Source organism: Hemicordylus capensis, chromosome 2 (assembly GCF_027244095.1).
Source record: "Hemicordylus capensis ecotype Gifberg chromosome 2, rHemCap1.1.pri, whole genome shotgun sequence".
NCBI lineage: Eukaryota > Metazoa > Chordata > Lepidosauria > Squamata > Cordylidae > Hemicordylus > Hemicordylus capensis.
The window spans coordinates 111,259,082-111,283,424 of NC_069658.1; the positions used below are offsets into that span (position 1 = coordinate 111,259,082).

A 24,343-nucleotide genomic window follows, 5' to 3' on the forward strand; every position below is an offset into this window, starting at 1 on the left:
TGTAGGTCACTCCGAGCCTGGCCAGGACCATCAACTCTGTAGTTTAGCAGAGAGAGAAGGCAAGAGAGCAAGACAGTTCATGTCGGCCTGCCTGGCCCCATGGCCACCCAGCCAGTCAACTTTGCCTCTTGGGCTGAATCAGACACAATGTGACATGTCACTGTGAAATGTGTCACTGTTTAGTCATTGCCTAGTCTGGAGGTTATTTTGAAGTAAAAATAAAAGTAAAGTACAAAGAGCCATATGCAAATCTTATCTAGACTAGAATCACAGTATAGGCCTTTTTGTTTTGTTTTTTTAAACCTTCTGGGTCATTTTCCTGCGTTCACTTCCCCTAAATCTTCTATGGAACCCTGAGGATGCCACTAGCTACAATGACAGGGACAATGTGGCTGGGGATGATGGGAACTGTAGTCCAACATCTCGGAATCAAGTCTGGGAAGCCCTTATCTATCCTGTCCTCCCTTAGTTCTTTTTTCTGCCAAACAGTTCTCCTTTTCTGATGTCTTGGATCACATGTTCTCTACAAGCGCAGTCCACTAGGGACTCTTCCCAGGAAAGCACCAGTCAGTCAGATCTTTCCCCGCCTGCCTTCCACCAAATTCCCTATATTTTTCAACAAAACACAATAGAAACAAAACAGACAATACAATTGTTAACCTCAACTTAGTAAATAATTTCATCTTTGACAGAAATACCCCCAATAAAAACATCCCATTTTAAAAAACAATGTTGTAAAAGAGGTTTAAATATAAATTCAGCATTCAATATTATCATTAAAATAATACTAAATAAGAATTACTTTTAATCTTTCCAGTTTAGTGTAACATTTCAGCTTCTATGTGCTGGCAGAGTTGGTGCTGAAGAACTCGGAGGGAGTCATAAGTCATAACTGTAGCCAAAATATTACTTTAAACTTCTACAAAATAAGAAAAAGTTAGTCTATCAAAGCATGCTAGGTAGGAGAGCTGAGGTGCATATACATGGGGGAAGTCTAAGTACAGGGATGCAAGAATCAATTAGTGTTGTATCTTGTTGCTAGGCAATTTCTCCCCTCATTTAGCTTCTGCTCCCTGCTTGCTAAATGAGAACAACCCACAATTCCCACACTGTGCATCGAAAAGAAAGATATTAGAAAGCACATCTTTGCAGGATCAAGCAGAGGGGCTCTTACCCCTGGACTTTGGGGCCAAACTCCAGGGTCTCCACAGCTCCTGGGGCCCCCCAAATCCTGTTTAGTCTTTCCTGGGTGGTGTGGTCGCCCGGCAGAGCATGTTGCTGCTTAATTTGTGGCGGGGGGGGGGAGGCATGGGCAGTCCAAAGGCCTTTAGGTTCAGGCTTCAAAATTACCTAGGTGCACCTCTGGGGTCAAGTACTGCCATGCCTGAGAGCCATGTGGATAAACTGAATCCAAAACTTTGAGAATCATTTTGGATATAAAATGTTCTTGTGGCAGAATTCTGAACCCTGGTGGTTTTCTGGAAGGAAAGTACAGGAAGCTCGAATGGTGCCTACTAAAAATAATCACAAACTCACCTTTCACTCTGGGAGCCGGGTTTCCTGGTCAGGTTATGCTTCGAGTCCAGATCTCTCTTTTTAAAAAGTGAATAATTGGCTTGGTGGAAGCAAAGGTATTCCTGCATTGCTTTTATTATTCAGATGACTAAGACAAGACCTCATGTTCTTTTTGAGAGTGACTGCTTTACTGTGGAAAGCAAAACCACAAGCTTTGCCTGTGATTCCCCCCCCCCCCCCGGGTTTTGAGAGTTCATCATATTCTTGATTTTAGCAAGATTGGTCAGAGGAGAACAAGCTGACGACAAAGGAACATGATACCTCGTTTCCCTCTGGCGTTGACAAAATATCCTTCTATTCACAAGGCAGGAAAATCTTAACAGTTCCACTGTGGAGGAGATCTGCCAGCTCTGAGGTGAATATGGTTGTGTTATTATAGCAGCTTTTCTAATGCACTCAAAAGGAACAAGGTTGTTTTTTGTTTTTTGTTTTTTGGGTCGCTTCAGAGAACTCTTTGCATGAAGAATGTGAGATTTGCAGCTGAATTGGTCAATTCTCAGAGTCATTAATCGTGGCCCAACTTTTAAAGAAGGAAAAGAAAGCTGTGTACATTTGTTTAAATATCTCTGATCCAGCTCTAGTTAAACCCCAACTATTCTTGATCAAGATACATATCTGCATCACAAGCTAAAGATGCACCATGCCCGTCCGGTAGGATCCAGCCGAGTATTGCAATCCACATTTGCATTGACATCTGTTGTGCACCCAGAAGGTGCTGTATCTTTCTGGATGGATTGGGGCAAGGAGGAGGAGCCTTTTTTTTGCATAGGAAGTGACCTCCTTTAATCCTTCATGGAATGAAAGCTGTTGAACGTCTTGTGCATCGGTATCCCTATCTTTGAGCAATAGGAATGACTTTCCCCATAGGACTATGCTCTTCTCTGGGGAAGAGAGCTGGTCTTGTGGTAGGAAGTGTGAATTGTGCCCTTTGCTGAGCACTGTTTGCCCTGGTTTATATTTGCATGTGAGCACTGTCTGCTGTAAGATATTCCCCTTAGGGAGCAGGGTCATGCCTTAGTGGTAGCGCCATCTGCTTGCATGCAGAAGGTCCCAAGTTCAACTCCTATCCTTTCCAGCTGGAACTGGGAAAGTCTCCTGCCTAAAATCTCGGAGAGCTGCTGCCGGTCAGTGTAGGCAGCACAGCACTAGATGGACAAATGTTCTGACTCAGTATGAAGTAGCTTTTTATGTTCCTATGGCTGCAGTCATGTTTTAGCTGTACAAATAGAATTATGTGTAGAGGAAGAAACTTGTTGCATTGGAAGCTGTGTACAGATGTGTGTGTGTGTGTGTGTGTGTGTGTGTTTAAAAACCAAAAATCATAGCAATGTGGGTTGGAGAGGGGAAGTGCCCACTGTTGCAATGCGTGTAACTGCAGTACAACAGCCTCCCTAGTTAAGTCAGAAGGGTGTGGGATGGAGCATTTAATGCTTCCCCTTCCTGTCATTTCTCAACTCCAAATCCTCTCCCACCAGATGTTCAAAGGGCAAGCATGCATTTGAAAACCTGAAGGCGGTGGAGGGGCAGCTGCTGGAAAAGGCCCAGGGTAATTGTGGGGACCTATGCTACTTATACACTGGATCTCCTCTCTGAAATGTCAGCTTTTTAAAAAAAATTGGCTTACATAATGGGCTGCCCTCTAAAGATGGAAAGAAGGTTGTGGGCATGCCAGGAGCCTTCAGAATCCCTGAGCTTAAGACTGCTTTCTGCAGTGGACCAGGTACGGAGGATAAGAGGAAGCAATTTTAATGTCTTTCCACTTTCTTCAAAGTCCTTGCCAAGGCGATCCTTAGATTTATAGAAGGACTTTTGGAGGGAGGGGCGAGATTACTCTCTGCACTTGGTCCACTGCCCAAAGAAGCAGTCTGCACAGAGATTCTGCCGCCAGAGTGCTGCACATCATGTAAGCCACCAAGTCTCCAGCACTTGCCCTTACAGAGATATGACAATATGCAAGTAGTCAGTATTCTACCTTTGTCCCTCAAGGGATGCAGGGGAGAGGAAACTGCCAGACAGCTCCTGGTTGGCTTCTGTCTTGAATTAGTTTACTCTTCATTGACCACGTATGCTCATTCTCATATGTCCAGACCCACAATTCTCTCTCCCTTGCCCATTTTTCTGCTTTTATCCATTTCTTTTCTCCCTTATAGTCAAGAAGTGACAGCAGTGGGCAGAGCATATGAATGAGAGCTGTACTATTTGGGGGGTTTCCCTCTTTTCAGTGGGGAATTTGCCTCAGAAGTAACTAGGACCATGCTGAGGGGGAGATCAGGATGAAAAAGTGAGAGTGCCTTGCTTCACTCAGACTGATACCTGGTTAGCACCTTTTTTGCATCTTAGGTATCTTAGATATGGATGCTTTGGGGGCTAATAGCACTGCAAATGCTGACATTTTTTAAGAGTTCAAAAAATAAGTAATCACTAGCAGCAAACTGTGGAAAGCAGAGAGTATTTACCAAACAGGAGTTCTCAAACTTGGGTCACCAGACATTCTTGGATTTCAACTCCTATCATCCTCAGCCACAATGGCCAAAACCTTCAATAAGGTATCGCTGGATGATATCTCCTAGTATCCTCTCCCTTTTCTGCCTATTAACTGCAAACCCAAGCTCTTCTGAGTTGCTAATTGTGAGATGGGATTTGGAATGACACATTTCTATTTCTGCCTTAGTGTCATGTCTCCAACTGTTTAGAGGCCTCCTTAGGGGGATAAGTCGTTATTATATATTACCTTGAAGCTTCACATTTGTAATGTTGGGCTCAGTAGGTATACGGGAAAAGGAGAAAGGAGGGAATTAGAACAACATTCTTCAAAAAACCCTTTGACTAATGTATTATTGACAAATAGAATCAGTATTAGTTCTAATTATATTATATAACCGGTACTAGTTCTAATTATATAATGATTACTGCGCTTTTGAAAAACTGGACAAAGTAGAAATTCAATTATAGCCCCCAATTATCTCCATGATCTGGTATACTGTATTTAAGATTATTTCCCTTAGATAAGCAGATGTTAAAAGCTTTACCAGTCTGGCTAATTAGATTCTGAATTAATCATCCAGGGGTGACTTGCCAATGCCTCCGTGATGGAGCAGCAAGAGTGGACACCCTACCCTGCCCCCTATCACCAGGGTGTCACCTCACTTGCCTGCTGCTCTTTGCCACCCTCCCCATAGCTGTGGGGATGACTTTTAAACTGCAGGTTCAGCAGTGAGGGGGTGAGAAGAGAGTTCCTTCTCCCCTCACTGCCAGATCTCAAGTTTGCTGAACACACATACCTGCAGCAATGGAACAGGGCAGGAGGAGGTGGGTGGGTGAGGAAAGTGGCCCTGACCATGCCCTGGCACCCTTTTCCCATCACCATAATGTGGGGTTTTCAACTTCATAGGAACATAGGAAACTGCCATATACTGAGTCAGACCATTGGTCTATCTAGCTCAGTATTGTCTTCACAGACTGGCAGCGGCTTCTCCAAGGTTGCAGGCAGGAATCTCTCTCAGCCATATCTTGGAGAAGCCAGGGAGGGAACTTGGAACCTTCTGCTCTTCCCAGAGCGGCTTCATCCCCTGAGGGGAATATCTTGCAGTGCTCACACATCAAGTCTCCCATTCATATGCAACCAGGGCAGACCCTGCTTAGCTATGGGGACAAGTCATGCTTGCTACCACAAGACCAGCTCTCCTCTCCTTTTAAGTAGTATGTGCTGTCGAGTCAGTGTCGATTCCTGGCAACCACAGAGCCCTGTGGTTGTCTTTGGTAGAATACAGGAGGGGTTTACCGTTGCCATCTCCCATGCAGTATGAGATGATGCCTTTCAGCATCTTCCTATATCACTGCTGTGAGGCTATATGCATTCTATTATCCCAATTGTTAGCCAAAAGTTAATCCATAGGCTCAAAATAGCTACAAAAATATTTCTGGCTTGGACCTATTATTCAGCCGTTATTCTGAAAGAACCAGTTATTCAGTAGATTAAAGATTACTGACATAAATGATCAGACATTTAAATAATGAAAAAACCTGACTCAATATGTGAAGATGAGGAAAAAGAAAATAAAAATGAATGTATTTTAAAGAAATGTTCTTTAATTTTCAGTGCTGGGAAAACACATGGGCCATATATATGATTTTGCAATGCTGTTGAAGATGTCCAAAACTTGTTCCAAACTTGAAGTACTGTATGTCTTTGTAATGTTAGAAAATATGTAAATAAATATAGTAACAAACAAATAAATATGCCTTTGGCCTTAAATAATTGTGGTTCTTCCAGTGGTGCTGAGGGAGTACCTCCACAGTGCCCAGCACGCACACTGCTCAAGATGGCATCACTGGATTTATTTATTCACAGAATTTATACTTCACCAATCAACTTGTGTCCTCTAGGCAGCCAAATTTATATATATACATAACATTATAAAATGAAAACTACAGAAATAAAATTGCAAACAAGCAGCAAAATAAGAACAGCAGCTAAAACCAACAGAAATATCCTAAATGCCACAACAAGTCAATGAGTTCAAGACAGACTTTGCATGGCATCTAAAAGTGCCAAGGTCCCAGAGCATGGACTGAGGGCACAGGATGCAGCCACATTGCTGAAGCTAAACAGGTCTTGGTCCGGTCAGTACCTGGATGGGTGACTGCGTAGGAACCTCATCTATTCCACCAAGTTCCCTGATGGAAGGGTGGTGGGATGTCAATAAGAGAAAATGATTGTGTCAAATGAACATTCCCATTGGAAAGAGTTCGGCCACATTCACACATAACGCAGAACTGCAGTTGAATAGGACCTTATGGACCTTATGTCTCAATGTGGGGAACTGCAGTCAGGGTGGCGACAAAACCGAGGGTACAGGATTGGGACTCCAATCTGAACTCGTGGGTTAAATTAAGTTTCGTTGCCTCAGCCCAAGGTTCCAAGCAGCTTCCAGTACATCTGAATCTGGAACCGCAGAGTGCTGGCCCTGGAACCAGAATTGAGGGAGAAAGCGTCTCCCTCAGCTCTGGCCTGATTGGCTGTGCGGGCTGTCTTTCTGTCAAAAAGGAAGCCCAGTCCTAATTTGGATGGGAGAGCGGGGGGGGGGGTGCGGGTGCGGGAGTACATAACCATGTGTCAAATGGACCTGCAGTTCCATGTTACATGCGATTGTCGCCTTCCACTTTGGATGTGACTACAAAAAGGGTCCTTTCTTTACCTAACTTGCGAAGCTGGGAGCACACAGAGATGGGCCTCTGAAGATGTTCTCAGTTGACAGGCACATACATATGGAAGACAGTGATCCATTACATAGCCCAGTTCAGGTATTTTAGGGCTTTAAAGGGCAAATCTAGCCTTTGAATTGGATACAACTGGGAAGATCATGATCTTTTAAGACTGGGATGAGATAGAGTCACTCAATAGCAATTAACTACCTGACTATCTTATTCCACATGAAGTAAAGTTTCTAGTTGGAAGTTAGACTTCAAAGAGTTCCAGTTGAAGTCAGAACCATTACTTTTTGAAGCCTGCCCCATGCTGATACCATCCTGGAGGTGCACAGCAATGGTGCTGGGGTGGGTGGGGGTGGAGAGAAGTTTTGATGTTTTGTCATCTGAGCATTTAGTGCTTATTTGTTGCCTCATGACACCAACTTGAATGCTTTGAGACTCAACAGCACATCTCTTGTGGCAGAGGGGGATTGGTACTGAGTGAAAGTGGTGTTTTAAGGAATAAAAATTGGTTTTAATCAGCAACAGCATTGCAGATCAACTTGAAGTATTTGAGCATATGTGAGATGTTAATGTTGTCTTTTAGATATGCCTCGGACAATGTTCAGGCTCCTGCCAATTGTGTTGCTCGATATCCAGCTTCCCTTGATGACAGGTGAGAACTTTTACATGGATACTTTTCAAGAAAATCTCCAAAGTGTTCTATATTTCACTTCGGTTTAATCCAAGAGCTTCAAAACTATCTCCAGTCTGGGACTACTCACAAGTTTCTAAATTCCAAGATCAGGAAAAACTCCACCAAATGAGTGGCCCTTCATAAAACGTGAATGGAGAGTTGCAGTTTGTGGAGGTGGGCACAGTCCTCTAGGAACGTTTCTTGCATGGGACCATTGCAGTCAATGGGAGATTTCCAAGAACACATAGAAGTTGTGGCTCAGCTCTTTTTTTCATTGCAGGTTGGCATGCACAGGAGATGTTCCCAGGGGACTGTGCTGTGGTCTGTTGGGATTTCTCGTGGGTTCAATTGCAAAAGCTAAGAGCCAGGTGCAATCTGAGACACATGCCAAAAGGGCTTTGGGGAGCAACTTTGTGTTTGTTTGTTTTTAATTGTTGTCAAAGAACTCCATATCTGGACTTATCCATGTTGCTGAAATGTCCTTTCTGTATGCAAGCAGATGCTCTTCCACTGAGCTGTGGCCCCATTCCCTAAAGGGAATTGTCTTATAGCAGTCACATGGAGTCTCCCATCCAAATACAAGACAAGGTGGGCCCTGCTTCGCTTGCTACCACAAGACTCCTTTTACTCTGAGTCCCATCATCCCCAGCCACAGTGACCTAGAGTCAGGAATGAGGGCAGTTGTAGTCCAAAAACAGCTGGAAGGCCAAAGCTGTGCAGTCTTGGTTTAGAACAATTCATCACGATGTCCAGCCCTGGCAAATCATGGCTTTTTCTAACTCTAGTTTATTTATATAGCTTTTAAAAAGTGTTAAAACAAACAAACCAACAAACCTGGGTCAGAATAAAATAAATCAAGTTGTAAAAATAACATATAAAATAATAAATGGTTAAAAATGATGACCAAACACAAGATAAAAAGACAAGAGCAGGGTGAAAATCTTTGCCTCCTGCACAAAGAAAACAGTCTTTAGCTTTGGACAAAAGACTGAGAGGGAGAACAGCTGGGAAGGAATTCCATAATTGGGGGCAATTACAGAGAGGACCCTGTCCCATGTGCATGACAGTCAAGCTTCAGTAGGTGATGTCTGGTGGAGCAATGCCTTCCCAACAGCAGTCATCAGGTGGATGGATTCACTCAGGAGAAGGTTGTCCTTCAAGTAACTGGGGCCCAACCCATTTTAGAGCTTCAAAGGTAATAACCAGGACTTTGAATTGCACACAGAAACAGAATGGCAGCCCACATGGGTCCTTCAGGACAGGTGTGATGTATGCACAGTGAGCGGTCTCAGTTAGTAATCTAGCCACTGCATGCTGCACCACTTCTAAGTTCCCAATATATTTCAAAGGCAGCCCCACCTGTTGCTGTATTCCAAGGCATGGATAACTGTGCCCAGATCTGCTCTCTCAACAAAGTGCTGCTCAGACTGTTCAGCATTCTATTCTTAGAATGTCGAACAGGTTCGGAACCCTCACATTCGAACTGGTTCGAATGCGGGGGTGGGGGTGGCTTTAAGGCATAGGAAGCATTTCTCCCACTGGCACTGCTTTTAAAAATGCTGGTACAGGGATGCTGTATACCCTCTTGCCACCCCGGTCAGCATAAAACTGGAAGTGGCAGGCACACGTGCACCTACCACTTATCCTCCAGGGTATACAGAGGGTAAGAGGATATACACCCACCCTGTGCCAGCATTTTTTAAAGCAGTGCCGGAGGAGGAAGCACAGCAGGAGAGGTTAGAGCACCCTCCCCATGACATAAAACCACCACCCCAGCCTCCCGGATGTACATGGAACTGGTTCCGTGCATACCCCTAGCGCATGAGTATGATTCTATATGCTGGAACCACTCAACCAAACTGTTGAGAGGATTCAGTGACCACAAATAATGACAGAGAGGGCTGGATGGATAATGGCAATCATCCAGAAAAAAAGAGATGCCATATACTATTCCATCATCCTATCTATTATCATCTTTCTGTGTGTTTTATGTGTAGCTTCTGAATATGCATGACATAAAATTGGGCCCAGGGTAATCCCAAGTTCAATAATGGTAATACTAAAATGTCTTTGCAAAATACATCACTGGCAAGCGGTCATGGATTATTTGTAAGGAAACCATTTTAAAGGACCCCTTCTATGTTACCTGTGCATTGTAATTTGGCTGATTCCCATGCTGCTTTGGTATCATGATTACTTCCCATGTCAACACTGCCCCACAAGAAAGCCTGGGGCAACACTGGTATTCTTCCCACATGCCAGATCCTATATTACTGAAGTAGTGTGGGAAACAGTCTGATCGCTGCAGTAAAAGCAAATATCTGACTTACTGGATCCCACAAAAAATGACAATATCTTGCTTGGTCGGTAATCCTTCTGCATTGGTTTATGTCTCAGCTTTATTCACAGTAGAAGTTCTTCAGCCACGTTATGATGCAGAGTATGGGAGTGATGTAGAAATGGGATGTCGCTTTCCAGTAGATTCCCCATTAAATTTGACAAATATAAGTGTCTTATGGAAAAGGAAACTAGCAAAGACAAAAGAAGAAAGAGAAGTTTACAAATTCCACAATGGGCATGAAAACCTCACATTCCAAGACACAGACTATCGGGGGAGAGCCACACTGCTTCGCGAGAGTTTAGAAATGGGACGCTCTGTGCTATCTATCACCAATGTAAAGCTCACAGATGAAGGAGATTATCTCTGTGCCGTTTACTATGGAGGGGCTGATTACAAGTACATAACTTTGAAAGTGAAAGGTTAGTAGCCATATAACACCATGTATTGTTTAATGCTTCTCTTTCCTTTGCAGTGTTAGTTTAGCAGATATTAAGAGAGGTGACTAAAGATTCAGTGGAAGTATGTTCTAATTCCAAAATTAGCATCCCAAATCCTGAACCAGCTCCTCTGCCAAATTAAAAAAAAACAAACTAGAATTTTCAGCTGTCCTAGCATATACTCTACTAGACCAGGAGAGGGGGGGACACTGGTTGAGCCAAACTCAACAGGTGATGCATGCTCTAGATTCTCTCTAAAGCATCATGCACATATGTGGTGCGATATAAAACACAGGGTTATTTCTCCATTTTTCATAACAGAATAGGGTGGGTCGCAACAACATAATGAAAACCATCATAGTGGCCGAATTCAGACATAGCATGAAACTAAAGGTTGGCAAACACGCAACTTCACTTTTAAACTGTAAATTGTAAGTTGTAAATTGTAAGCAAGTGTGGTGTAGTGGTAAGAGTGGTGGATTAGGAATGAAGAGACCTGAGTTCAAATCCCCATTCAGCCATGAAACTCACTGGGTAACTCTGGGCCAGTCCCTTATCTTTCAACCTAGTTTACCTCACAGGACTGTGGTGAGGATAAACATAATGATGTCCACCTCTCTGGGCTCCTTGGAGGAAGAGTGGGATATTGCATTACATCTGAATCAGGCCAGTGTCAAACTCATTGTCCTTCAAGAACTGAGTTAGTGCCTCAGATGTAATGTGTTCCACCTGCACATGATTCAGTGTGCAAAGTTCAAAACATTCAAAAATTCAGCTGAATTTTCATGATGAAGCTAGGGGTGTGCAAACCGGTTTGAGCTCAAACTGGGTCATGTTGGAACCCTCCATGTTGACATTACTCCTTGGGCCAAGGAGATGGCACAGCACATGTGGCAGAAGAGGGATCTGTGGTTCCCTCTTCTGCTATGCAGACAGTAAGGGTGGCAAAAATAGCCAAGATTCAGATTATTAATATCTGTGCCAACTTGCCCCCTGCAACAAAAATTCAGTCTTTTTTTTTAGAACTAAGAAAGGGTTTGGATGGCTTCCTTTGTGCTTAACATAGGAAACTGCCTTGTACCAAGGCAGACCATTGGTCCATCTAGCTCAGTATTGTCTATACTGACTGCCAGCAACTTCTCTGAGATTACAGGCAGGAGTCTTTCCCAGCCCTACCTGGAGATATCAGGGAGTGAACCCAGGACCTCCTGCTCTTCCACTGAGCTATGGCTCCACCCCCTAAGGGGAATATCTGAAAGAGCTCACATGTAGTCTCTCATCCAAATGCAAACTAAGGTGGATTCTGCTTAGCAAAAAGGACAATTCATGCTTGCTACCACAAGACCAGACGAGGTCACCTCCCTGCATACATTACTCCCATATATAAGAACAGAAGAAAAGCCCTGCTAGATCAGGCCCAAGGTCTATCTAGTCCGGCATCCTGTTTCACACAGTGACCCACCAGAAGCCTCTGGGAAGCCACACACAAGAGATGAGGGCATGCCCTCTCTCTTGCTGTTGCTCTCCTGTAACTGGCATTCAGAAGCAACTGCCTCTGAGCTTGGAGTTAGCCTAGAGCTATCAAGACTAGTAGCCACTGATAAACCTCTATGAATTTGTCTAAGCACCTTAGACAAACTTTTGGGGCAGTCCCCCTCCCCGCTTTCAGACCACACATATTATTCCTCAGAAGTGCCCATGTTATGAGAGATAATTTTTATTTTTGCAATTTAATCCCAATAGCAAGGCTGTGAATTGACTTGGTGACTGGTTTTGTGAAAGCTCAACCTCATGCTTTGACCCTGGTGCAGATCCTTGGTTCCTATAAACAGATTCCACATCAGAAAAGTCAATGCACAATGTCTTCACCATATAGTGATTGTGCATCTCAGGGGAAAGAATAAGGATAACCAAAGTAGTGCAAAAATCCCAGAGTGATGATTATATTCTGCTTCATCTTAAACAGCAACCTACAAGACCATAGATATTCAGAAAAGAAGAGAAGATGAGGACCTGATCTTCACCTGTCAATCAGAAGGCTACCCTCTGGCGGAAGTTACTTGGCACAGTGAGAAGAATCCTAATGTCTCCATCCTTGCAAACACTACATATGAACTGACTAAGGATGGGCTTTTCAACATAACTAGTACCCTGAGGTTCAAACCAAGCATTAATGAAAGCTACAGCTGTGTGTTCTGGAATAAGGCATTTAATGAAAAAACTTCAGCTCACTCAGTGTTTGGTAAATACTCATGTGTGGCTTCACATTAATTTTTTTTTAATATGCTTTTATGGGAGTTGTACACACATAAAACAGCAGCTGCTGTGACCTGGTACTCTGTCTGGCTTCTTGTCCTGTCGACTCACAAAAACTTCATCCCAATCTCTTCCCACCCTCTTCTTTTACTCCTTATATTCTACTGCCTTGTTCCTCATCTTCCTACTTCCTTCTGACTGAAAACAAAGGGCTGGATCTTCAGTCATTCCACAGAGACCAAGACTGCAACAATGGGGACAGAGTCTCAGAGAATCAGAGATTAGTGTCTCCATTATGTATAATGTCTGCATAGGGCTTATTTCACACAAAGACATAGGAACACAGGAAGCTGCCATATACCGAGTCGGACCATTGGTCCATCTAACTCAGTATTGTCTACACAGATTGGCAGCAGCTTCTCCAAGGTTGCAGGTAGGAATCTCTCTCGGCCCTATCCTGGAGATGCCATGGAGGGAACTTGGAACCTTCTGCATGCAAGTGTGCAGATGCTCTTCTCAGAGCGGTTCTATCTCCTGATGGGAATATCTTAACAGTGCTCACACATCAAATCTCCCATTCATATGCAACCAGGGCAGACCCTGCTTAGCAAAGGGGACTCGTTGTGCTTGCTACCACAAGACCAGCTATCCTCCCATCTTACTGTCTATGGGCAGTCAGTCTAGATAATAGTTAGTCTATTCCACAGCCCTGTGAAATTGAAGCACTCGGATGTATTACTGGCTTAGAGGGGCAATAAAGGCTATACAGTGATTATGTGAGGCAGGGGTTCTCAACCTTGGGTCTCCAGTGGGGTGGAGCTATAATTAGGTGGATGGGTTCAAAGAGCCAAAGCCATCCAACTCTTGGGAGCCGCCTGGCTTGCCCCTCGCCTCAGCCGGCTTTGTTGTTGGCAGGGTGTTTTCTCTATCCTCTCCCTTAGTGAGGGAACAATGAAAGCATCCAGCCAACAAAACAGCCGGCTGGGAAATGAGCTCCATGGGGTTGTGCAGGGCCCTTCTGGGTGCTGACCATGACCCCTGTGTGTGCTGCCAGGGACAAGGGTGAGCATGAGCCCACTCTCCCCTAGCCAGGCCTAGTTTCCAGATGTTGTAGGACTACAACTTTCATCATCCCAGCCAGCGGCCATTTGTTGGGGATGATGGGAGTTATAGTCCAACCATATCTGGGAACCCAAGTTTAAGAACCCCTGGTATGAGGGGTGAAGAGCATAGGACTTTGCATACACCGATCTCCCCCATGCCTTTGCAGTCTGCTGTTACTGAGCATTTGCAGGAGTGAGCTAAATAACAAAACTGACAGGTTTCTGAGCCTACCCTCCCTTTTCACACAACCACATGTGCCCTTGGTATTGAAAGCTCACCATCAGTGTAAGAAGCAGCTGCTGCCACAATGGACAGGATTGTGAAAAATGGGCTTTTATTACCAGTTGATTAAATGAAGCTCCTTTGGTTTAACAGCGCAGTAGATCCAGGGGTATTTGAAAAAGAACAAATGGAATTTTCTTGTTTTCAGAGTCATCGTCCTCTGGGAAAACACATCCCATCTCAGTTATCCTTCCTATTTGCCTGTTGGTATGTTTTCTAATAGCAGCCGTCATTATTATGGTTCGAAGGAAAAGTTCATTAACAAATCGGTAAATCCATCAAGGTAAGAGAGACTATTTGTTATTCTGTCTCTCCTGTACTATTTTTCCATCCAACCATTACTGGCTAAAATGCTTGTTTCCAGATAGATGTCTATTGTTATAATCTTTATGAAAAGGGTTTAGTCCATGAATTACTTGAAAGAAATTGACCCTCTTATCAACTATATGAGAAAAACATATACTTTTTAATTGACATAACCAAGATCAAGTTCCATTATCCAGGCTGGTCTTATTCATTTTATTTCTTCAAGTAAAGGTTAGAGATTATCTTCCCTTATATCAGCCGAACTATTTCACAGAAAATCTGGCTCCAAGCAGTGTTCCCTCTAACAGGAATTCCAGATGTTGTGGACTACAACTCCCAGAATCCCCAGCTGTAATGATTTTTGCTTGGGGATTATGGGAGTTGTAGTCAACAATGCTTGGGAATCCCTGTGAGAGGGAACACTGGCTCCAAGTACCAGGGCTGTCCTTAGAGAGCCCTGGCAGGGTGTGGGGCCCGGGGCAAATCAGCCAGTGCGGGGCCCCCTTCCAGTTAATTCTAATGGGGGTCAAAAGAGTGGGGCCCAGGGCGGTCACCCTGCTTGCCATGCCCTAAGGTCAGCCCTGCTGCCAAGTACCATCTATCTCTCTGTAAAGAGCAGAGCCTTCTTAGTCCTGCCCCAATATTATGGTACTCCCCAAAGAGGCCCATCTGTGTCATATTGTTTGTGCCTTTCGATGGCAGGGCAACGGTTTCTGATTCAAAAAATGCTTTCTGATAATCTGATTTGATGCCGGATATGGCAATTTGGCTTTTTTATTGAATGGTCTGGATTTCTTAGTTTTTAATTGTTTAAATTATGTTGAGATACCTATATCATGAGTTGTCTTGAGCTGCTTTTTGAGAAAGACAGGCCAGAAATGTTTAGATAAATGGGCTGGTTGATAAAACACAGCTTGTAAGAATGGAAGATGTTGTTTGCTTTGTGAGTCTGCCACCTCACCCCTGAAAATCTGCTCCTGAGGATTCGGGGGTGGACTTTAGAGGAAAGAGGGATTAACAAACATCACTCCTCCTCTCATGTGCAAAAGAACTACCTTCTGTTTATGCAAGTATGGATCCCATTCTTGGAATCCAACCCAATAAATTTAGTGAGTCTGTGGCAAGCTACAGAAAAGCTTTAATGAGCATAATGTAGAACTGGAATAGGAACAGGGTTATATGCAGAACAAAAAAACAAAACAAAACTGCTCCCCAACTGTGTAGGGTTAATTTCTACAGCAGAAAGGAACATATTGACCACGATCCAGCTCATTTTAGTAATTTGATCCCATTGAAACCGGTTAAAAAGTTAAGTCATGACTAACTTAAATTAAATTGCTTTTAGTAGAACTTAACTGTGACTAACTTTGGATCAGGGCCACTACTGCAATACTTGGACTATTACAGAAATATTGGTTTAGGACATTTCCTGATGTCTCTCCAGCAATAGCAGTAGAGAAGGAACAAGAAATACTCAAAGAATAGATGGGGGTATACCGTCTCTAAACACCCCTATTGCAGGGGTTTACAGCTGCACTGATGTTTTGGCTTGATGGTAGCTACTAGCTTTGTCAATTCTGCTTGCTGATCTGAGCTAGCAGCGATCAGCCTGAGAACTGGCCCAATTATGCAGACTGTGGCTGACCAGTGTTATGATTCACACACACAACAAAATGTCTGGGAATTCCCTTTATGTGTAATTACATATTTTTATGTAAGAATTGGTCAGAGTTGTGTTTGTTGCCAGGAAAAGGAAGAAGTAGCAAATTATCAAAGAACAGAATCAGTAATACAGAACTAGATCAGGGGTTCCCATGTTGGGTTCCCAGATGTTGGGACTACATGGCCTTCGACCATTGTAACTGAGGATGATGAGAGTTGTAGCCCAACAACACCTGGAGACTGAAGGATGGGCACTCTTGAACTCGAGCATGGGTAGCATGTTTCTTTCCTTCTTGGTTAATATTTTTTAGAACATCTGTTCCAGCAAATAAATAGTCAAACAGAGCGTTCAGCTGGGATGTGTAATGAAGCAATGCTTCTAAACAGATGTTGTTCAATGGTTTAATTTAGCTGGAGCCAATTCTGGTGACAAACCTCTGATGACAATGGTGGCAATTACTCCTAGGGCCAAACTAGATGTGGTAGTGGTGAACAGGCACACTACTTTTCATATGTCTGCCCCCTTCACAAACTGTGCATGCATAAAGCACACATCTCATCTTACAAATGCTCCTCCCAGACAGTCCATTCAGGTAAGTGTGTGAATTAGCTCTTGTTGTTCTGAAGCAACTGGTTGAAGAATGACTCTCTCTGCAATCTCATTCTCCCACTGATAGCCTGACTTGTCACCAGAATTGGCTCCAGCTAAGTTAAACCATTGAACAGCATCTGTTTAGAAGCATTGCTTCATTACACATCCCAGCTGAACGTTCTATTTAGATGAATATAATGCTTGTCACGGCTTCTTGCTTCTGAAACGTGCAGTGTTGTTTTCATCCTAAAGTATCACCCTGGCTACTTCTGTAGAGATAAAAGGCAAGTTTAGTGCCTTCTCAGTACAGTCTGAAAATGTGTATGCAAATATGTGGTCAAGCATGTTAAAGGCACTAATTTCTAATTTCCTTCACTCTGAAGCACATCTTGACAGAACCCTTTTTCTAGAATGTTTCCTGTTACATCAAGCCTGAAAGCAACAGATATGGTTTTGGAAATTACCAGCCCTCCGTTAATCTAAGAAACTGGGATTCTCCATGTGTCAGTCTGTGAATTCACAAGTGTGATCTAAATCTGTAATACTATGCAAAATGATTAAAACCTGGATCTTGGGGATTCCTGGGCATGTTAATCACAGGAGACAGTAGTACAGCATGATCACTTGTCTAAAACTCCTCCTCTCTCTACCTCTTCTCTTCAGAGGAGATCTGGATCGTCAAATCAAGAATGTAAATGCAGTGAATTTTACAGACTGAAGAGCTTACATGAACATGTGGAACTTTCATCTGTGCTGCTTGCAGTTTTGCACTTTCCACATTTCCCTTTTAGGAATGCATAAAGAAGTTTCAGAATGTTAGAATAGTTCAACTATATGAATGTGTCTGGTTTTGGCCAATGTGGCAATGTGCAATTGTTCTCTGTTTCAGCAGTGTCTATTCTGAGATACAAAAAATGGCTGTTATTCAGCAGTTTCAACAGTTATACAAGTACATTTTAGATGTTCTGTGACTGTATATGTCATTTGTCTGAGTTTTCAGTTCCAAGAAATCTGAGTGTATGGACATCTATTTTTATGCATTAAACATCTGCTGTTATACATAGCTGAGTTAACATTATTGTCCTTATGGTATTCTTACTGCTTGTGAAGGAGTATAACTGAAGCGCTCTTGTGATGTTATATAGTGGTTAGCACTGCAATCTGTGCATGTTTTCACTGTGTTCACTGAGGCTTACTCACAGCAAAGTGTGTACAGAACATAAGAAGATCAGGTCTATCTAGTCCAGCATCCTGTTTCCCTCAATGGCCCACCAGATGCCTCTGGGAAGCCCACAAGCAGGAGATGAAGGCATATCCTTTCTCCTGCCATTAGGAACATAGGAAGCTGCCATAGACTAAGTCTGACCATTGGTCTATCTAGCTCAGTATTGTCTTCACAAACTGGCAGTGGCTTCTCCAAGGCTGCAGGCAGGACTCTCTCTCAGCCCTATCTTGGAGAAGCCAGGGAGGGAACATGAAACCTTCTGCTCTTCCCAGAGTGGCTCCATCCCTTGAGGGGAATATATTTCAGTGCTCACACTTCTAGTCTCCCTTTCATATGCAACCAGGGTGGACCCTGCTTAGCTAAGGGGATGTCATGCTTGCTACCACAAGACCAGCTCTCCTCTTGCACTGCCCTGCAACTGCAACTCCCTCCTGCCCTGCAACTGGCATTCAGAGGCATCCTACTTCTGAGTCGGTTGTAGACAAGAGCTATAGTGACTTTCCCCCCTCTGATGCAAGCTGGCAACACCCTCTACCTCTGCACTCTGGCCCAAATCCTAATTTCAGCCCTGTACAGCTGCTGCTCGTGAGGAGACCTAAGCCTGTAACTACATGCAGATGCATTTCACATTGCATGTAGTTTGGCACTAAAACTGGCCTACTGAACAACACCATTGTAAGGATTACTGGTGAAAGTATGTGAAGTAACATGAACTGGGCTACATAAATGCCACGTATTATTACTACTTGTGTACCGTGTTGTTTCTGCCTGAACCAGGATCTGGACTGAGCAAACCTAGGAAGCAATCCTGACCTTTAGTGGCTTGAGGTCAAAAGTACACATGCAACAGGGAGCAGGATTGATACCACGCCACCTGAAAGGGGCGGCTCCCCTATGAGGCAAGGTGAAGTGATGGTGTCAGGGAGCAAATGTGCCACAGAGTGGCAAATGTGGACACCCTGCCCTTCCTCTGCTGTGGGTGTCACCCACCTACTTGCTGCTGCCACCCCAGCCTTACCTCAGCTGCTGCCTCTGTGTTTCCCCTTCTGGTCCCGCCCTCCCATTGCAAGGGGATGGCAAACCAGGGGGCAGCGCTTGATGCCGTGCCTGTTGCAGCAAGGAGCAAGCAGCAGCATGCACCAGCCCCGGGATAAGGAGATTGCGCATGTGCAGAAGATGAGATGGAAGAGAAGGGCTCTGTTAGTGCTGCCCTCTGGCCTGGTGGGCAGGGGCAACAAGGAGAGGGCTGGGCTACATCAACACTAGGCTTGCTTAGGGAGCAGGACTGGTGATGTGGGAATGAGCTGGCATGCTGCAACTCGCCTCAAACAATGAGAAGCTACCGGCCACCTTGCAGCCTGATCTTAATGATCTTCACCTAAATCTCATTATTACAATGTGACTTGTAGCTGAAACACATGATCAGTGGAAGCCTGTGATGTATCTTTTGTTGGATTATATAAATTGGGAGTGGGGGGGATGAAATATTCAAACAGTGGAAACATTCAATTTTCCTTAGGGAAAAAATGACTCTGCCCCTGAACACTGAAAATTAGGATACATGTTCGCTACTGTTTGTGCATGTTTTTTATTATGCCAGGGCCATTCCAGACACTGGTTTTCTCCCTTGCAGTCTTAAGTACAGCAGCAGATGCACAGCATAATTGGTAATTGTGTGCTTCATTCATGCTCTGGGGATCTTAGTGAATGTGTGAACTGATATGGAGAAAGGCAGTCCCTAATACTTGTGTAAAGTGAAACCACAAGCTAAGTGCAAGATCCATAACTGATCTTTTGCCTCCCCCTCCCCGCTCCAATGAAATGCAGCCAGTAGGAGCTGCCAATTTGTTTGGGGCAGCAAAGCGGGGGGGTGGGGGGTGGGGTGTTGTTAATTATTTCCTCCTGCACTGTGTTCCTGAACAACGCCCCCCCCCCGCCCACACACACACACACACGCTGCATAGCTGCCTTGTGGGAGGAAACTACAGGAAGATGTATTTCCACACAGCCCATCCCCCCTGAATACAGCAGCAAGTGGCAGGATTTTGATCAGGAATAGGGTGAAGGAGAAAAGGATTTAAAGGGTTTGCCCTTGCTAATTGAGCAAAGAGGCACCTTTTAAAGTGGTGATTCACTAAGATTTAGCCAGGGGAGAGCAACTTTCCCTATCCAGCCCCAGCACAGCATCCCTCCCATGGCTATTGCTGTTTTTTTTAGATTGTGAGCCCTTTAGGGACAGGGAGCCATCTTATTTATGTATTTTTCATTTTTCTATGTAAACCGCTCTGAGAATTTTGTTGAAGAGTGGCATAGAAATATCAGTAGTCATAGTAGTAGTAGTAAATACCTCTGCCCCAATCAAACTGGCAGGAATGTATGGCTTCAATTTTTAAAAAGAAGTTGGGAGATTAATCCTGGATCCAGCATGTAATGTAATATTTGGATCCTGCATCCAAATATATGCCTATTTGCTTGAAACTATGTCCTACTGAAATCAGATATACTTAGGACTGAGGAGACAGCTTGTCTGCAAGATGAACATCTGAATACAAAAGTCCACTTTTAAATAAGAGCCATGTTTAATTAATTGGGTTGTCAAACAAATCATGGCAACATATACAACTTTGCAAATGAAATGTGAACTTGTTTAGTGATTTAAACTTGTTGATGTGAACTTGTTTAGTGATGTCAACTTGTTTAGTGATTTAAAGATCTGTTTGGTTATTGACATAAGTATGATTTGTTTTTTACGTTGTTACATTGTCATGTTACTTTGTAGATGTGTGATTTGTTTAAAAAATCCCAGAATTCACCCACTCTTTTTTTAAACTTTCACTTGCTGTTTGCAAAAGAGGAACAAGCACCAAACTAACTAATGAAACTAATCAAGGCAATTGAGGAATTATATAGTTACCAAAGAGGAGACTGCAAGCCCTTAAGTGTAGAAAGAGCTGTTCTGTCTCAGTTTGTGCAATTAAACAACCCACTTGTTTCTGACTTTATCATGGCTGTGGGTCGCATCAAAGGTTCCCTTCCTCTGACAGGAGGAGTTTCCTCCAGATTGAAAGAGTCTTCCCCAGGAAGACTCCTTCTACCTGGGAAAGGGAATCTTTGGGTACAGCTAACTGAGGTCATTCTCACAATCAAAAACTGTGTTCTGCCTGGGCTTGGGAGCTGTGTGTGCTCCCAATTCGAAAACCCGGGTTTGCAGAGCGCTCGCTCCACAAACCTGGTTTTAGGGCAGGGGTAGTTTAACAGGTTAACTGCTTGGAGGCCACCGGGCTCATCTGCAAGCCCGGTGGTTCTCACAGTCAGGCAAAATCGGGCTAGGCTCCCCTAGCCCAATTTTGCCTGATCATGGAAATAGCTTCATAGTGCATAGTGCTCCCAATATTTGGTAATGTAGAAGCAAGGTAAGAGGAAAACTGGGGCAGAACTGATTGTGTGGAAGCAAGGTAGGAGGAAAAGCTACCCAGGTTTCCCTCCTACCCTGCTTCCACACAACCAAATACTGGGAGCACAGACAGCTCCTCAACCCGGGTAGGACACAGTTTTTGATTGTGTGAATGACCTCATTGCTGGGCTACCTGGATGCGATTTTCTCTCTTAGGAATTCCCTCTCGCTTTCTCCAGTTCTCCAAGGGTACTTCAAGGCAATAATTTCTGTTAGGCCTAGCCAACCTGCAAAAACCTCCAAGCTGAATGTAGCCACCACCAGCCATGTAGTATAGGTTACTAGGTGCTTGAAACCCCTGAAGCAGGCAGCAAAAACAGAAGGAATATCAAGCCCCTGGTAGGCTGTGGGGTCTTTCACACAACCTCCGGTGGGCACTATGAAGGGCTGCAGGGAAGACCGGTACTCGCCTGCCTTCCCTGTCAGAGGAACAGTGGCTGCCCCTCCACCCCACCCCGCCGTCTGCCCACACGAGTGGTGGTGGGCCGGTGACGGGAGCTGGAAGGCTTCCTCCTCCCCACATCCCAGGCTGCTCTTGTTGAAGCAGGCAGCTGCCATGCTTGGTGCAGCCACTACTCCTTGGTTCCTGGCTGGAAATGGTGGCAGGCCAGGGAGTGGAGGAGCCATTTAACTTGGCAGCGATCACCCAGATGATCGCCGAATGAACCATGACTAAATGCCGGATTTAAAAAATTGGGCTTGGCATGGGGGCAGTGCTGGGTTTGGGCTCAATCCGGGCGCTTCACATGCACAGCCTAGCCCAGGCTTGTGAGCAGCTTCTATGTTTCCTCACCAGGTCACACAAGTTGTAAAGACTTATAGAGGTTCTTCTCATGATCGGCGAGAAGAGCCTGGATGGGGTTTGCGGGGACAGCGGGTTTAGCCCGCTCTTCCTGCACATGAGCAGGCAGTCTGCTCCGGGTGGCCGAAGTGGCTGCCCACACAACTGCCGGCTCTGTTACGGAGCTGGTGGGGGCTGGGATGATCGGGGGCCGCGTGGCCCCCAGAAGCTCCAGCATGCCCTGAGCAAATGCACAGGGCATGCTGGAGAGACCCCTCAAGCCGGGAGGCTGCTTTTAAGCCTTCCAGTCGGGGGTCTACTCGTGAGTTGCCACAGCGTGGAGCTGCGGAGCAGCAACACATGATTCGAAAACCCGGGTTTGCAGAGTGCTCGCTCCACAAACCTGGTTTTAGGGCAGGGGTAGTTTAACAGGTTAACTGCTTGGAGGCCACCGGGCTCATCTGCAAGCCCGGTGGTTCTCACAGTCAGGCAAAATCGGGCTAGGCTCCCCTAGCCCAATTTCGCCTGATCATGGAAATAGCCTCATAGTGCATGTGGATGCTTTTAACCCCCTTTCCTTACCAGCTGCTCCATACCACTCAGAGGGGCCTGGGCCTAGCTACTGCTTCCCCACCAAGGACGCAAACTTGCAAGCTCTGTGCCAGCTGTCATATCCACTTGGATGGGTGCACATTATTTCCCCATCTGTAACCTCCTGAGTACATGATACCTGTGTTAAATATAAGCGTCTGTACTTTCTGCTTCACCTAATTTCACACAAGCTGCCACTTCAGAGCACTTGAGGGAAGCATCTTCTGGCTTAGGAAAAACAAGAAAGCCAGTGATAATATGACAGGCTTTAGTAATATAGTTTACCACAGAGGTTTTGGCTGTATAACAGACTCCAGGTTAACTGAATGCTCCTCCATACAAAACATTATTGGTACACAGAAAATGAGTATCTCAGAGAGATGTCTAGGTTAGAAGCCTTCTCTCCGACAACTAGTTTTCTATATGGAGAGGATTTTTATTTATTTATTTGGTCATTCAGTCCTATGAGTTCCCAGCTGCCATCTGAAGTGATGCAGCCCTGCCACACAGACCTATCACCTCAGTGAGAACAACCTTCAGTGAAAAGGAATGCAACTTGGGATTAGACTACACATTATAAGAAAAATGTAGAGCAAGGTAGTTGCTATGGAGAATCAGCAGGCACAAAGGAGTGCTTAACCTTCCCGCCCTTGCCAATTCTTCCCTACAAATATCATCTCCAGCTTTTTAAAAAAAAACTCAGCTGGGCTCTGAAACCAGAAATAAGCTCTGCATGGGGTAAATGATTATTGGGGGGGCACTGACGGGGAAGGGTTAAGGAGGACCCTTTCCTTCACCCTGGATCCTCTCCACTTCAGTAGTTGCATTATCCATTATCTTGGGTGTACCAGGTGAACGGTTAGTCTGACTCAGTAGCTCTAGGGCTGCTACATCAGCAACCCAGGGAAGAGTTTCGTTTTAAAATCAGTAGACACAGCCACTGAGCTAGGGATGGAAGTTGGACTTGCTGCTGCAGATTTAGGCCAGAGATTAGGAAGAATTTCCTAACTGCAAGAGCTGCATGACAGAGGAACTGTCTGCCTTGTGCAATGCTGGGTGTCCCCCACCCCTCACTGGGAGTTTTCCATCAGAGGCTGCACAGCCATTTGTCAGGGATACTGTCACAGTGTGGGTGGGGGGTTGGACTAGAAGACCTCCAAGGTCCCTTCCAACTCTGTGACTGAGTGTGACTACTGAGGGAGAGGGTGATACATACTGGAGGTGGCAGGGAAAGGCTGCCAAGAAAAACCATGTGGGTGCAGCTGTTGACTGACTTTGAAAAGCCACAGCCAGTCAAAGCAGAGAGTGTTGGGTTAGAACAGGTTTGCTCAACTTGCCCCCCCCATGCTCTTTTTGGACTACAACTCCCATAATTCCCAACCACAGTGGCCAATAGCCAAGGATTATGGGAGTTGTAGGCTAACATCTGCAGAAGGGCTGGAGCTGAGCAGGCCTAGATTAGAAGGACCAAATGTCTGACTCTACAGGCTAGCTTCACAGGCTGATATGTTAAAGCAAGTAAAGATGAGGCAGAATGGTGATCAGTTGATGGACTAGAGGCTGTAACTTACATGTGAAATTGCAATTGACTGCCGACATTGGGAAGCTGAGCACGTGCATATGCGTGTAGTGTGTGTGTGTGTGTGTGTGTGTGTGTGTGCGCGCACACACGTGCGCCCTTCTGTGTTACATTCAATCTAGTGGGTATGACATAGTTGTCTGGGTGGGAAAGCAACAGTTTACCCGAGCGTGTCTTTTTAGAATGAATTTTGATCATCTTAAAAAGAAATGTTTAATTTTCATGAGAGTGTTTTTAAACAAAGTTTAGGGGCTATTTTGGAATTATTTAA

At 44.7% G+C, this 24,343-nt stretch overlaps 1 protein-coding gene across 2 annotated transcripts; it reads left to right on the forward strand.

The window, feature by feature from the left end:
• The first annotated feature begins 1,802 nt into the window (after positions 1-1,802).
• Positions 1,803-17,501, forward strand: LOC128346560 (programmed cell death 1 ligand 2-like). 2 transcript variants are annotated; one of them, XM_053299990.1, is made up of 6 exons: positions 1,803-1,930; positions 7,373-7,441; positions 9,860-10,222; positions 12,207-12,482; positions 14,031-14,165; positions 16,826-17,501. In XM_053299990.1, exons 2-5 carry the CDS (start codon positions 7,375-7,377, stop codon positions 14,153-14,155), a joined length of 831 nt encoding a protein of 276 aa, XP_053155965.1. In that variant the 5' UTR covers positions 1,803-1,930; positions 7,373-7,374; the 3' UTR covers positions 14,156-14,165; positions 16,826-17,501. The 2 variants fall into 2 exon arrangements, with proteins under 2 accessions (XP_053155965.1, XP_053155964.1); XM_053299989.1 differs by having other exon boundaries at positions 17,106-17,501.
• The last annotated feature ends 6,842 nt before the right edge of the window (positions 17,502-24,343 follow it).

Coding starts and splice junctions, on each gene's coding strand:
- LOC128346560 (XM_053299990.1), top strand. CDS start 7,375: ATGCCTCGGACAATGTTCAGGCTCCTGCCAATTGTGTTGCTCGATATC. Junction 10,223..12,206: donor CATAACTTTGAAAGTGAAAG/GTTAGTAGCCAT, acceptor CATCTTAAACAG/CAACCTACAAGACCATAGAT. Junction 12,483..14,030: donor TTCAGCTCACTCAGTGTTTG/GTAAATACTCAT, acceptor TCTTGTTTTCAG/AGTCATCGTCCTCTGGGAAA.